General features: G+C 58.9%; 1 protein-coding gene across 1 annotated transcript in view; it reads left to right on the top strand.

The window, feature by feature from the left end:
* Window positions 1-2,813: 2,813 nt before the first annotated feature.
* INSYN1 (inhibitory synaptic factor 1) overlaps window positions 2,814-12,000 on the top strand; it is a 12,165-nt gene continuing 2,978 nt past the window's right edge. Inside the window, exons 1-3 of the mRNA XM_069025698.1 lie at window positions 2,814-2,926; window positions 4,269-4,434; window positions 4,781-5,368. Coding sequence (XP_068881799.1) covers window positions 5,195-5,368 — 174 coding nt within the window. The 5' untranslated portion in view covers window positions 2,814-2,926; window positions 4,269-4,434; window positions 4,781-5,194. The remainder of the gene's footprint in view (window positions 2,927-4,268; window positions 4,435-4,780; window positions 5,369-12,000) is intronic.

Genomic DNA, 12,000 nt, shown 5'->3' with positions numbered 1-12,000 from the left:
CATGGGATGGGATGGGATGGGATGGGATGGGATGGGATGGGATGGGATGGGATGGGATGGGATGGGATGGGGTCCATGGGATGGGATCCATGGGGTGGGATGGGATGGGATGGGATGGGATCCATGGGACGGGATCCATGGGATGGGATGGGATGGGATGGGATGGGATGGGATGGGATGGGATGGGATGGGATGGGATGGGATCCATGGGATGGGATGGGATCCGTGGGATGGGATCTGTGGGGTGGGATGGGATGGGATGGGATGGGATGGGATGGGATGGGATGGGATGGGATCCATGGGATGGGATCCATGGGATAGGATCCATGGGATGGGATGGGATGGGATGGGATGGGATGGGATGGGATGGGATGGGATGGGATGGGATGGGATGGGATGGGGTCCATGGGATGGGATCCATGGGGTGGGATGGGATGGGATGGGATGGGATCCATGGGACGGGATCCATGGGACAGGATCCATGGGATGGGATGGGATCCATGGGATGGGATGGGATTCAGGTGTTCCCAAAGAGGATTTGTGTATTCCCAAAGGAGTTTGGGTGTTCCCAGGTGGGATTTGGGTGCTCCCAATGGGATTTGTGTATTCCCAGATGGGTTTTGGGTATTCCCAGATGAATTTAGGTGTTCCCAAAGAGGGTTTGGATGTTCCCAAAGAGACTTTGGGTATTCCCAGACGGAACTTGGGTATTCCCAGACGGAATTTAGGTGTTCCCAAAGAGGATTTGGACGTTCCCAAAGGGCTTTGGATGTTCCCAAAGAGCTTTTGGGTATTCCCAGATGGAACTTGGGTGTTCCCAGATGGAATTTGGGTGTTCCCAAAGAGGTTTTGATCATTCCCAAATTCCAAGTTGGAATTCCATCCCGGGTAACACCAGTACTGGTGCAACATTCCTGGTTTTACTGGTTTCACTGGTTTCTCCTGAGCTGTGCCCAGGTTCAATCCCATCCCACGGAGTTTTTCCCATAAAAAATCCCTAATCCAGAGGCTTTTCCTGGAAAATAGCGATGGGAAAACCCCCTCGGATTCCCAAGGATGTCCCTGGTCCCACCTGGATTTTAGGGAGGGATTTCCCCCCTTTATTTCCCAAGGAGAAGGGAGCTGAGGAATTCCCCCCTTTTCCATTTTTCCCACTTTTATGGAAGCATCCCCTGGTTTTATGGGATTTTTCCATCCCTGCGCCCCCATCCAAGCAATCCAATTCCACTTGGATTGATTTGGGATCCTGAAACAAAACCTTGCGCGTCCATAAATCCGTTCCCGATAAAATCCGAGCCCATTGTCCATCTCCAGCCGCTCCGAGGGTTTTTCCTCGTGCTTTTCCCAGCATCCTTCGGGAAAAGTGATTAACCGGCAACATTCCATGGATTGATTGGGATTCCCCAGCGGCTCAGGGCTGTGGAAAGCTCCCAAAACCCAAATCCGGGATGGGATATTCCCATGGGAAGCCAGGATGCTCCCAGGCTGATTCCCCCCCCCCCAGCATTCCCAAGAAATAAAAAACCAACGGGATCCAGCAGGATTTGGGGTCGGATCGAGCGGAATTCCCATGGTCCCAGCTCTGGGATGGCACCTGGGAAAGTTTGGGAATGCAGCTTGTCTGACCTGGATTGAAAATCAGGAGTCAAGGTGGCGTTTTTTGGCTCGGAAAAACCTTGGAAAAGCCTCGTGCCAAGAATGCTGAGGGATGGAAATGTGTCCCTGCGGGAAGAGGCGCCAGCGGGAAGGACACGGGGACATCGTCCCGGGAGCAGCTGCTGCTCCGACCCCGCTGGAAAAATGCCCGGGGAGGACTCAGGGCTCCAGATTCCTTCATTTTCCAGAGCAAGGAAAACAACACGGAAATGCAAGGGCAGGAGTTGGATACATCCCCCCATGCATGGATCCACCTTCCATCCATCCATGGATCCATCCATCCATTCCATCCATCCCTCCATCCATCCCCCGGGAGAGCCCCCAGCGCTGCCTCAGTTTCCCGAGATCTGATTCCTGCTCCATCCCCGCTCCATCCCCTCCCCGTCCCCGCCCCGTTCCCACTCCGTCCCCGCCCCGTTCCCGCTCCATCCCCGCTCCATCTCCGCCCCGTTCCCGCTGCATCCCAGATCCATCCCCGCTCCATCCCCGCCCCGTTCCCTCTCCGTTCCCGCTCCATTGCCGCTCTACTCCCGCTCCATCCCCGCTCCATCCCAGCTCCATTCCCTCCCCGTTCCCGCCCCGTTCCCGCTCCATCCCAGCTCCATCCCGCCCCGTTCCCGCCCCGTTCCCGCTCCATCCCCGCTCCGTTCCCGCTCCATCCCCGCTCCGTTCCCGCCCCGTTCCCGCTCCATCCCAGCTCCATCTCCGCCCCGTTCCCGCTCCATCCCCGCTGCATCTCCGCCCCGTTCCCGCTGCATCCCAGATCCATCCCCGCTCCATCCCCGCCCCGTTCCCGCTCCGTTCCCGCTCCATCCCCGCCCCATTCCCGCTCCATCCCCGCTCCGTTCCCGCTCCGTTCCCACTCCGTCCCCGCCCCGTTCCCGCTCCATCCCCGCTCCATCTCCGCCCCGTTCCCGCTCCATCCCCGCTCCATCTCCGCCCCGTTCCCGCTGCATCCCAGATCCATCCCCGCTCCATCCCCGCCCCGTTCCCGCTCCGTTCCCGCTCCATCCCAGCTCCATTCCCTCCCCGTTCCCGCCCCGTTCCCGCTGCATTCCCGCTCCCGGTGCCTTTAATTCCCGTTTCCCGGGCAGGCCCGGCCCCTCCGGTGACACAGCAGCGCCGCGCGGGGCCGGGCGGGAGGAGCGCGGGGAGGCTGCGGCCGGAGCGGGGCCGGGCCGGGCCCTCCGCCGCTCATGGCCCTGCCCGGGGCCCGCTCCGCCCGCCCGGAGCCCGGGGAGCGCCCGGCCCTGAGCCCGCAGCGCCGCCGGTGCGTCCCGGGGGAGGGAACGGGGCAGGGATGAGGGAATGGGACACGGGGGGAGGCTCCGGTGCGTCCCCGGGGGTGCGGGACCGGGGATGGGGGCACAGGGAGAGGCTCCGGTGCGTCCCCGGGGGTGCGGGACCGGGACCGGGGACACGGGGAGAGGATCCGGCCGCCCGGAGCCCGGGGACAGCCCGGCCCTGAGCCCGCCGCGCCGCCGGTTCGTCCCGGGGGTCCCGGAGAGGGAACACGGGGAGAGGGGATGAGGGGATGCGAGAACCGGGGATGGAGAATGCAGGCAGCGGGAATCGGGAATGGAGGCTCCGGGGATGGAGGATGCGGGGATGGAGGATTCAGGGACCGGGAACGGAGGATCCGGGCTCCGGAGCTGAAGGATGCGGGGATAAGGGGTCGGGAATGGAGGATGAAAGCTCCGGGATGGAGGATGAGAGCAGCGGGGACAGACGGAGGGGGATGCGGGGAGCGGGGACAGGGGATGGAGGATTCGGGAATGGAGAGTGCGGGGAGCGGGGATGGAGGATGAGAGCGGCGGGGACGGAGAATGAGGGAACCGGGGCTGGAGGCTCCAGGGAGCGGGGCTGGAGGATTCGGGAACCGGGGAGGGAGGACGCAGGGACCGGAGCTGAGGGATGCCGGTACCGGAGCTGGAGGGTTCGGGGAGCGGGGATGGAGGATGGAGGCTCCTGGGATGGAGGATTCGGGAACCGGGGAGGGAGGACGCGGGGACCGGAGCTGGGGGATGCCGGTACCGGAGCTGGAGGGTTCGGGGAGCGGGGATGGAGGATGAGAGCGGCGGGGATGGAGGATGGAGGCTCCCGGCATGGAGGATTCGGGGAGCCCCGGAGGACGTGGGGACCGGGGCTGAGGGATGCCGGTACCGGGGCTGAGGGATGGCGGTACCGGGGCTGAGGGATACCGGTACCGGGAATGGGGGATGCCAGTACGGGAATGGGGGATACCGGTACAGGGAACAGGGGATACCGGTACCGGGAATGGGGGATTCCAGTACCGGGGCTGAGAGATGCCGGTACCGGGAATGGAGAATGCCGGTACCGGGGAGGGAAACGCGGCCCTACCGAGCCCCCCCTCCCCGTGCGCACCCCCCTCTCCGCTCCCCCCTCGCCGTTCCCGTTCCCGGGGGGCACTCGGGGGCCGGGGCGGAGCCGGGCTCGGAGCTCTCCGGGCGGAGGCTGCCGGTGGGAAGGGCCCCGGGAGGGGGCGGAGGCTCCCGGTCCCCCCCCCGTGCCGGTCCCCGGGGCCGCGTGTGCCCCTTCCCCCCCCCCCCCCGCCGCTGTCACCGCCGCGAACGTGTCACCCCCCGCCACAGCCACCGGAGGAGAGCGGCCCCGGCGTCGGCGGAAAAGCCCTGAGGGAGGAGGGAGACGGCGGCGAGGAGGAGGAGGAGGAGGGGGAGGAAGCGAGGGAAGGAGCCGGGGGAAAAACAGGACAAGGAAGAGCTTGGAGCGGAGCCCAGGAGCGGCTGGAGCGCGCCGGTGAGGCCCGGAGCTGTCCCCGTGTCCCCCCGGGTGTCCTCCCGGGTGTCCCCCTGGCTGTGCCTCGGGGTGTCCCTGTGTCCCCCTGTCCATCCCTCCGGCCCCGGGAAGCCCCAGCGTTCCCTGGGGGGACTGGGGGAGGCCAAAGAGGGGGTGCAGTGACATTCCCGGCTCCATCCTGTCCCCCCACCTCGACCTGGCGGGGGGTCCTGAGGGGGCACCTGGCGTTTGCCCTCATTCCGGGGACACCGCGACACGGCGGGGGGGGGAGGAGCGGCCAGAGCCCTTCCCGAGGATTTTCCCGGCCCTTTCCCATTTCCCTGCCCTTGTCCCTCTGTCCCCGCAGGAGGGGACCCCCCCCGCGCCTCCCAGGACAGCCGGACACCCCCGCTGACCACCCGCCGGACCTGCGGCCCCGCCGCGAGGAGCAGCGGCCCCTCCTCGGGGACACCGAGCCGCGCGTCGCCCTCCCGCTGGAATTCCGCCTCGCGGGAAATCCCGAGCCTCTCCTCCTCCTCCTCCTCCTCCTCCTCATCCTCCTCACGGCGCTGTCACCCCGAGGCCACCAGCCCAGCCACCCCTCTCCCGCATGGTGCACCCGGCCGGCGCCTCCCGCTTCCCCCAGGAGCGCCCCGATCCCGCCGCTGGAATTCTCCGGGGAGCCGCGGCAGCGTTAAGATGGTGAGAGCTGCCCGGGCCGGGCCGGGCGGGGAGCAGCAGGATGGACAGCGGGCCGGCCATCCCGGGAGCCTAGGGAAGGATGGACTCGCGGAGCCGCCGGGATGCGCAGCGCACGGAGCGGCCCCGCGGCGGCGGCGGCGGCGGCCGTAGCGAGGGCGAGCGGGAGCGCATCCGCGGCCGCATGAGGATGGTGATCGGGCAGCTCGAGGGCATCCTGCACGAGCTCAAGGAGGTGGCCAAGGAGCTCCGCGAGGTGCGAGAATTCCCGGGATAAGGGCGAGGGGGGGGAAGCAAAAAAAAAGAGGGGAGAGGGACCCGGCAGCGTCGTCGGTGGTGGCGGCAAGGGGGGATCTTCCTGAGGGGGATTTCCATCAAAAAAGAGGAAAGCTGGGCTTGGTTTGAGAGATGGAGAGGTAGGAAAAGGCCCGGGATAACGGCGAGGAGAAAAGGGAGGGATCTGTCCCCATTCCAGAGGCAATTTTCCCCATTCCCGGGCCGGGATGGGGAGGCAGAGCCAGCTCAGCACTCGCAGCCTCAGGAGGGATCTCCCTGAGGTGGATTTTCCCTAAAATAAGGAGGGAAAGAGGCAATGTCAGATTTCCCCCTTCTCGTGAGCCAAATTTTCCCCTTTATTGATCCCAATTTCCCCCTTTTTGACCCCGATTTCCCCCTTTTTTTTGGAGCCAAATTTTCCCCTTTATTGATCCCAATTTCCCCTTTTTTGACCTCAATTTCCCCTTTTTTATCCCAATTTCCCCCTTTTATTGATCCCAATTTCCCCCTTTTATTGATCCCAATTTCCCCTTTTTTATCCCGATTTCCCCCTTTCTTAATCCAAATTTCCCCCTTCTTCCATCCCAATTTCCCCACTTTTTCATCCCAATCTCCTCCTTTTTCCATCCCAATTATCACTTTTTATTGACCCCAATTTCCCCCTTTTTCTATCCGAATTTTCCCCTTCTTTGATCCCAATTTCCCCCTTTTATTGACCCAAATTTCCCCCTTTTTTGATCCCAATTTCCCCCTTTCTTAATCCCAATCTCCTCCTTTTTCCATCCCAATTATCACTTTTTATTGATCCCAATTTCCCCCTTTTTCTATCTGAATTTCCCCCTTCTTTGATCCCAATTTCCCCCTTTTTCACCCCCGATTTCCCGCTTTTTTATCCGAATTTCCCCACTTTTTCATCTCAATTTTCCCTTTCTTAATCCCAATTTTCCCCTTCTTCCCTCCCAATTTCCACCTGTTATTGGTCCCAATTTCCCCTTTATTGATCCCAATTTCCCCCTTTTTCCATCCCAATTATCAGTTTTTGTTGTCCTCAATTTCCCCCTTTTTCTATCCGAATTTTCCCCTTCTTTGATCCCAATTTCCCCTCTTTTCATCCCAATTTCCCCCTTTTTGATCCCAATTTCCCCTTTTCTATCCCAATTCCCCCCTTTTATTGACCCCAATTTCCCCTCTTTTCATCCCAATTTCCCCCCTTTTTTGATCCCAATTTCCCCCTTCTTCAATCCCAATCTCCTCCTTTTTTCATCCCAAAATTTATCCAAAACATCCCAAAATTCCGGTTCCCGACCTAAATCTCACTGGTCCCACCTGATGGCTCCAAGCTGAGGTGGGATCATGGATTGGGGTCACCTCAGGGCCACCAAAGGGTCCTGGGGTTGTGACATCGGGGTGTCCCCATGGCGCCACCATGGAATCTTTGGGATGTCCCTGCCTGGTGGCTCCGAGCTGAGGTGGGATCATGGATTGGGGTCACCTCAGGGCCACCAGAGTGTCCTGGATTTGTGACATTGAGGTGTCCCCATGGAATCTTTGGGATGCCCATCCCAGTGTCCATCTCTGCTCAAAGCCACCAGAGTATCCTGGAAGTTGTGGCATCGGGGTGCCCTCATGGAGCCACCATGGAATCTTCGGGATGTCCCTGGCTGGTGGCTCTGAGCAGAGGTGGGATCATGGATTGGGGTCAGCTCAGGGTCACCAAAGGGTCCTGGAAGTTGTGACATTGAGGCGTCCCCATGGAATCTTTGGGATGTCCATCCCAGTGTCCATCTCTGCTCAAAGCTACCAGAGTGTCCTGGAAGTTGTGGCATCGGGGTGTCCCCATGGAGCCACCATGGAATCTTTGGGATGTCCCTGGCTGGTGGCTCCAAGCCCAGGTGGGATCATGGATTGGGGTCACCTCAGGGTCACCAGAGTGTCCTGGAGTTGTGACATTGGGGTGTCCCCATGGAATCTTTGGGATGTCCCTGGCTGGTGTCCATGTCAGCTCAAGGCCACCAGAGTATCCTGGAAGTTGTGGCATTGGGGTGTCCCCATGGAGCCACCATGGAATCTTTGGGATGTCCCTGGCTGGTGGCTCTGAGCAGAGGTGGGATCATGGATTGGGGTCACCTCAGGGCCACCAAAGGGTCCTGGAAGTTTTGACATTGGGGTGTCCCCATGGAATCTTTGGGATGTCCATCCCAGTGTCCATGTCAGCTCAAAGCCACCAGAGTGTCCTGGAAGTTGTGGCATCGGGGTGTCCTCATGGAGCCACCATGGAATCTTTGGGATGTCCCTGGCTGGTGGCTCTGAGCAGAGGTGGGATCATGGATTGGGGTCAGCTCAGGGCCACCAGAGTGTCCTGGAGTTGTGGCATTGAGATGTCCCCATGGAATCTTTGGGATGTCCATCCCGGTGTCCATCTCTGCTCAAGGCCACCAGAGTATCCTGGAAGTTGTGGCATCGGGGTGTCCCCATGGAGCCACCATGGAATCTTTGGGATGTCCCTGGCTGGTGGCTCTGAGCTGAGGTGGGATCATGGATTGGGGTCCCCTCCCCTCAGGGCCACCAGAATGTCCTGGAGTTGTGGCATTGGGAGATCTCCATGGAATCTTTGGGATGTCCCTGGCTGGTGTCCATCTCTGCTCAAGGCCACCAGAATGTCCTGGATTTGTGACATTGGGGTGTCCCCATGGCGCCACCATGGAATCTTTGGGATGTCCCTGGCTGGTGGCTCTGAGCAGAGGTGGGATCATGGTTTGGGGTCACCTCAGGGCCACCAAAGGGTCCTGGAGTTCTGACATTGGGGTGTCCCCATGGAATCTTTGGGATGTCCATCCCAGTGTCCATCTCTGCTCAAGGCCACCAGAATGTCCTGGATTTGTGACATTGGGGTGTCCTCATGGAGCCACCACGGAATCTTTGGGATGTCCCTGGCTGGTGGCTCTGAGCAGAGGTGGGATCATGGATTGGGGTCAGCTCAGGGCCACCAAAGGGTCCTGGAGTTCTGACATTGGGGTATTTCCATGGAATCTTTGGGATGTCCATCCCGGTGTCCATCTCTGCTCAGGGCCTCCAGAGTGTCCCAGCTCTGGTGACATCCCACTTTTCCCGGTCTCGCTCCTTCCTTCCCATCCTTTTGTGTCCATGCTCATTCCCGGGTGTTCTGTGCCGGGGAAAAGGATCATTCCCAATCCTTGGATAGAAAAATCCCCAAATATCCAAAAAAATTCCCATGGGAAGGGGTCCATCCCCTCTGGAACTGCTGGAATGGGATACCCCAGGAGATCCCGAGGATCTTCCCATTCCTGCGGGATTCATGTTGGGGTTGGAAATCGTCCATATTCCATGGTGGGAAAAACCCTAAATATGGGTTTAGCACCCCCAAAAAATTCCCATGGGAAGGGTTTATCCCACCTGGAATTGCTGGCATGGGATCATCGAGATCCCAGCACCCCAAGGGATTCCCTCCTGGCTTTTTCCCTGGAAAAAATCCTGCTGGCGATCCCTGATGAGAAGAAATTCCATAATAATGCCGAGATCAATAGGGGATTAACCGGGAACGCCTGGGAATGTTCCGGGATCGTTATCCCAAAAGCAACGGCTTTGGGAGAGGGTTGGGAATTATTTAGGAGCTGGGTTTGGGGGGATTTGGGAGCAGTTTTTGGGGGATTTTGGGAGCAGTTTTGGGGGGATTTTGGGAATAGTTTTGGGGGATTTGGGGAGCTGGATTTTGCGGGATTTTAGGAGCTGTGTTTGGGGAATTTTGGGAATTAGTTTGGGGATTTGGGAGCTGGGTTTGGGGGGATTTTAGGAGCTGGGTTTGGGGAGTTTTGGGAATTAGTTTGGGGATTTGGGAGCTGGGTTTGGGGGGATTTTAGGATGTGGTTTTGGGGATTTTAGGAGCTATTTTTTGGGGATTTTGGGAGCTGGATTTGGGGGATTTTAGGAGCTGGGTTTTGGAAATTTTGGGAATTGGTTGGGCGATTTGGGAGCTGGGTTTTGGGATTTTGGGAGCTGTTTTGGGGGGATATTGGGAGCTGGTTTTGTGGGATCTTAGGAGCTGGGTTTTGGGAATTTCGGGAATTGGTTTGGGGATTTGGGAGTTGGGTTTGGGGGGATTTTAGGATCTGTTTTTTGGGGGATTTTGGGAGCTGGATTTGTGGGATTTTAGGAGCTGGGTTTTGGGAATTTCGGGAATTGGTTTGGGGATTTGGGAGTTGGGTTTGGGGGGATTTTAGGATCTGTTTTTTGGGGGATTTTGGGAGCTGGATTTGGGGGACTTTAGGAGCTGGGTTTTGGAAATTTTGGGAATTGGTTGGGGGATTTGGGAGCTGGGTTTGGGGGGGTTTTAGGATCTGGTTTTTGGGATTTTAGGAGCTATTTTTTGGGGGATTTTGGGAGCTGGGTTTGGGGGGATTTTGGGATTTGTTTTTGGGGGATTTGGGGGATTTTGGGACCCGTGTTTTGGGGATTTTGGGAGCTGGGTTTTGGGAATTTTGGGAATTAGTTTGGGGATTTGGGAGCTGGGTTTTAGGGGATTTGGGGAATTATTTGGGGGGAATTTTGGGAGCTGAGTTTCGGGGCATTTTGGGAGCTGCATTTTGGGGTGGAGCAGCTGAACCCTTGATCCTTGGAAGGATCGTTTTCCGGGATCAGCTCCGGGAAGAGCAGCCCCTGCATTCCCTGCTCCCGGCTGCCAGCCCCAGTTAATGATTTATTCCTCGTTAAACATTGTCCTGGAAGCAGGAAGGGAAGCGGGAAGGGCCCTGCTGGGAATTTCGGGCTGGGGGGGCTTTGGGGTGACTTTGGGGTGACTCTTTTTTCCAGGGATTGATGCTGGGAAAGACCTTTGGGATGATTTGGGAATAGGGCTGGGGAATTCCTGCCTGGATCCAGCCTGGAAAATCAGCTGGAAACCCCATAATCCCTGGAAGGCTCCCAGGATGGGACACCTGGGATGGCGGGAGGTGTCCGTGCCCATGGGAATGGGATGGGATTTAGGAATTCCAACCCAAACGGGTTGGGAATTCCAGAGGAAAGCTTTGGATCCCAAAATGTGCTGCCAGAGGTGCTCGGGATGGGAGCAGCAGCCAAGGGATTGTGGGATGCATTCCCAAATCCCCGGGAGGACGAGGTTGGGCTCGGGATTGGGAAAACCAATGGGATGTGGAGGGGGAACCCCCCAAGCAGGGCCGGGCTTGGATCTCCTCATCCCGGGCTCGGATCCGCTTCCCGATCCTCTTCCCAAACCCATGTGGGGATGGAGGGGCCGTCAGATCCCAACCCTTGGATCCCGTCAGATCCCAACCCTTGGATCCAGTCAGATCCCTTGGATCCTGTCAGATCCCAACCCTTGGATCCAGTCAGATCCCAACCCTTGGATCCCGTTGGATCCCATCCCTTGGATCCCATCGGATCCCACCCATTCGATCCCAGCCCAATATCTGGGATCTGCAGCCACCGATCCCAACCCTCGGCAGGGACCTCGGGCTCGCTCTGCAGCCAAAATGCCCAAATCCCATAAAAACAAGGATGGGGCTCCAGCTGTCCCTGGAGTCGGGTGGGAACATTCCCGATTTGGGACAGGCAGGATTTTATTGGGAAGCTCCTGGCTGGCACCAGGGACTCATCCCAAAGCTCCTCCCCTTGGAAATCCCCCCAATTCCCTGGGAATATCCCCAGGATCTCATCCCAAACCTCTTCCCCTGCTTGGGGGGGGACAAATCCTCCCCGGTTTCCTGGGAATTCGTCCCCTCCAAGCAGGTGGGAAGGTTTGGGATGAATCCTTGGGGATATTCCCGGGGAATTGGGGGGAATTTGTCCCCTCCAAGCAGGTGGGAAGGTTTGGGATGAATCCTTGGGGATATTCCCGGGGAATTGGGGGGAATTTGTCCCCTCCAAGCAGGTGGGAAGGTTTGGGATGAATCCTTGGGGATATTCCCGGGGAACTGGGGAGGGATTTTTCCCCCCCAAACTGGAAAAGCTCTGCCAGCCCTGGTGAGGGAGGAAAAGGGCAGGGGGGAGCAAATCCCAAATCCTTCTTTCCGTGTAAATCCGCCGCAGGAGCCGAGTGTCACCGAGGGATTTAAGCCCCGGCTTAAAATAGGGAATGATCCTAAAAATAGGCCGGAGTGACACTAATCCCGGGATGGGGACAGCCACGAGTGACACTAATCCTGGGATGGAGACAGGATTGGGATGGGGACAGGCATGAGTGACAGCAATCCTGGCATGGGGCCGGGATCGGGATGGGGCTGGGATTGGGATGGGATTGGGACAGGGACAACCACAAGTGACACCAGTCCCCGAATGTGGCCTGGATTGGGATGGGGACAGGATTGGATTGGGGCCGTGACTGGGACAGGGACAGGACTGGGATGGAGACAGCACTGGAATGGGGACAGGACTGGGATGGGGACAGCACCGGGATGGGGACAGCCATGAGTGACACTAATCCCAGGATGGGGCCAGGATTGGGACGGGGACAAGATTGGGATGGGGCTGGGATTGGGATGGGGACAGGATTGGGATGGGGCCGGGATTGGGGTGGGGACAGCCACGAGTGACACCGATCCTGGCATGGGGCTGGGATTGGGATGGGGACAGGATCGG

The sequence above is a fragment of the Aphelocoma coerulescens genome, chromosome 10, assembly GCF_041296385.1.
Source record: "Aphelocoma coerulescens isolate FSJ_1873_10779 chromosome 10, UR_Acoe_1.0, whole genome shotgun sequence".
In the NCBI taxonomy this organism is placed as follows: Eukaryota; Metazoa; Chordata; class Aves; order Passeriformes; family Corvidae; genus Aphelocoma; species Aphelocoma coerulescens.
Note: the sequence above shows the minus strand (reverse complement) of the source record. Positions and strands in the feature narration are given on the sequence as shown.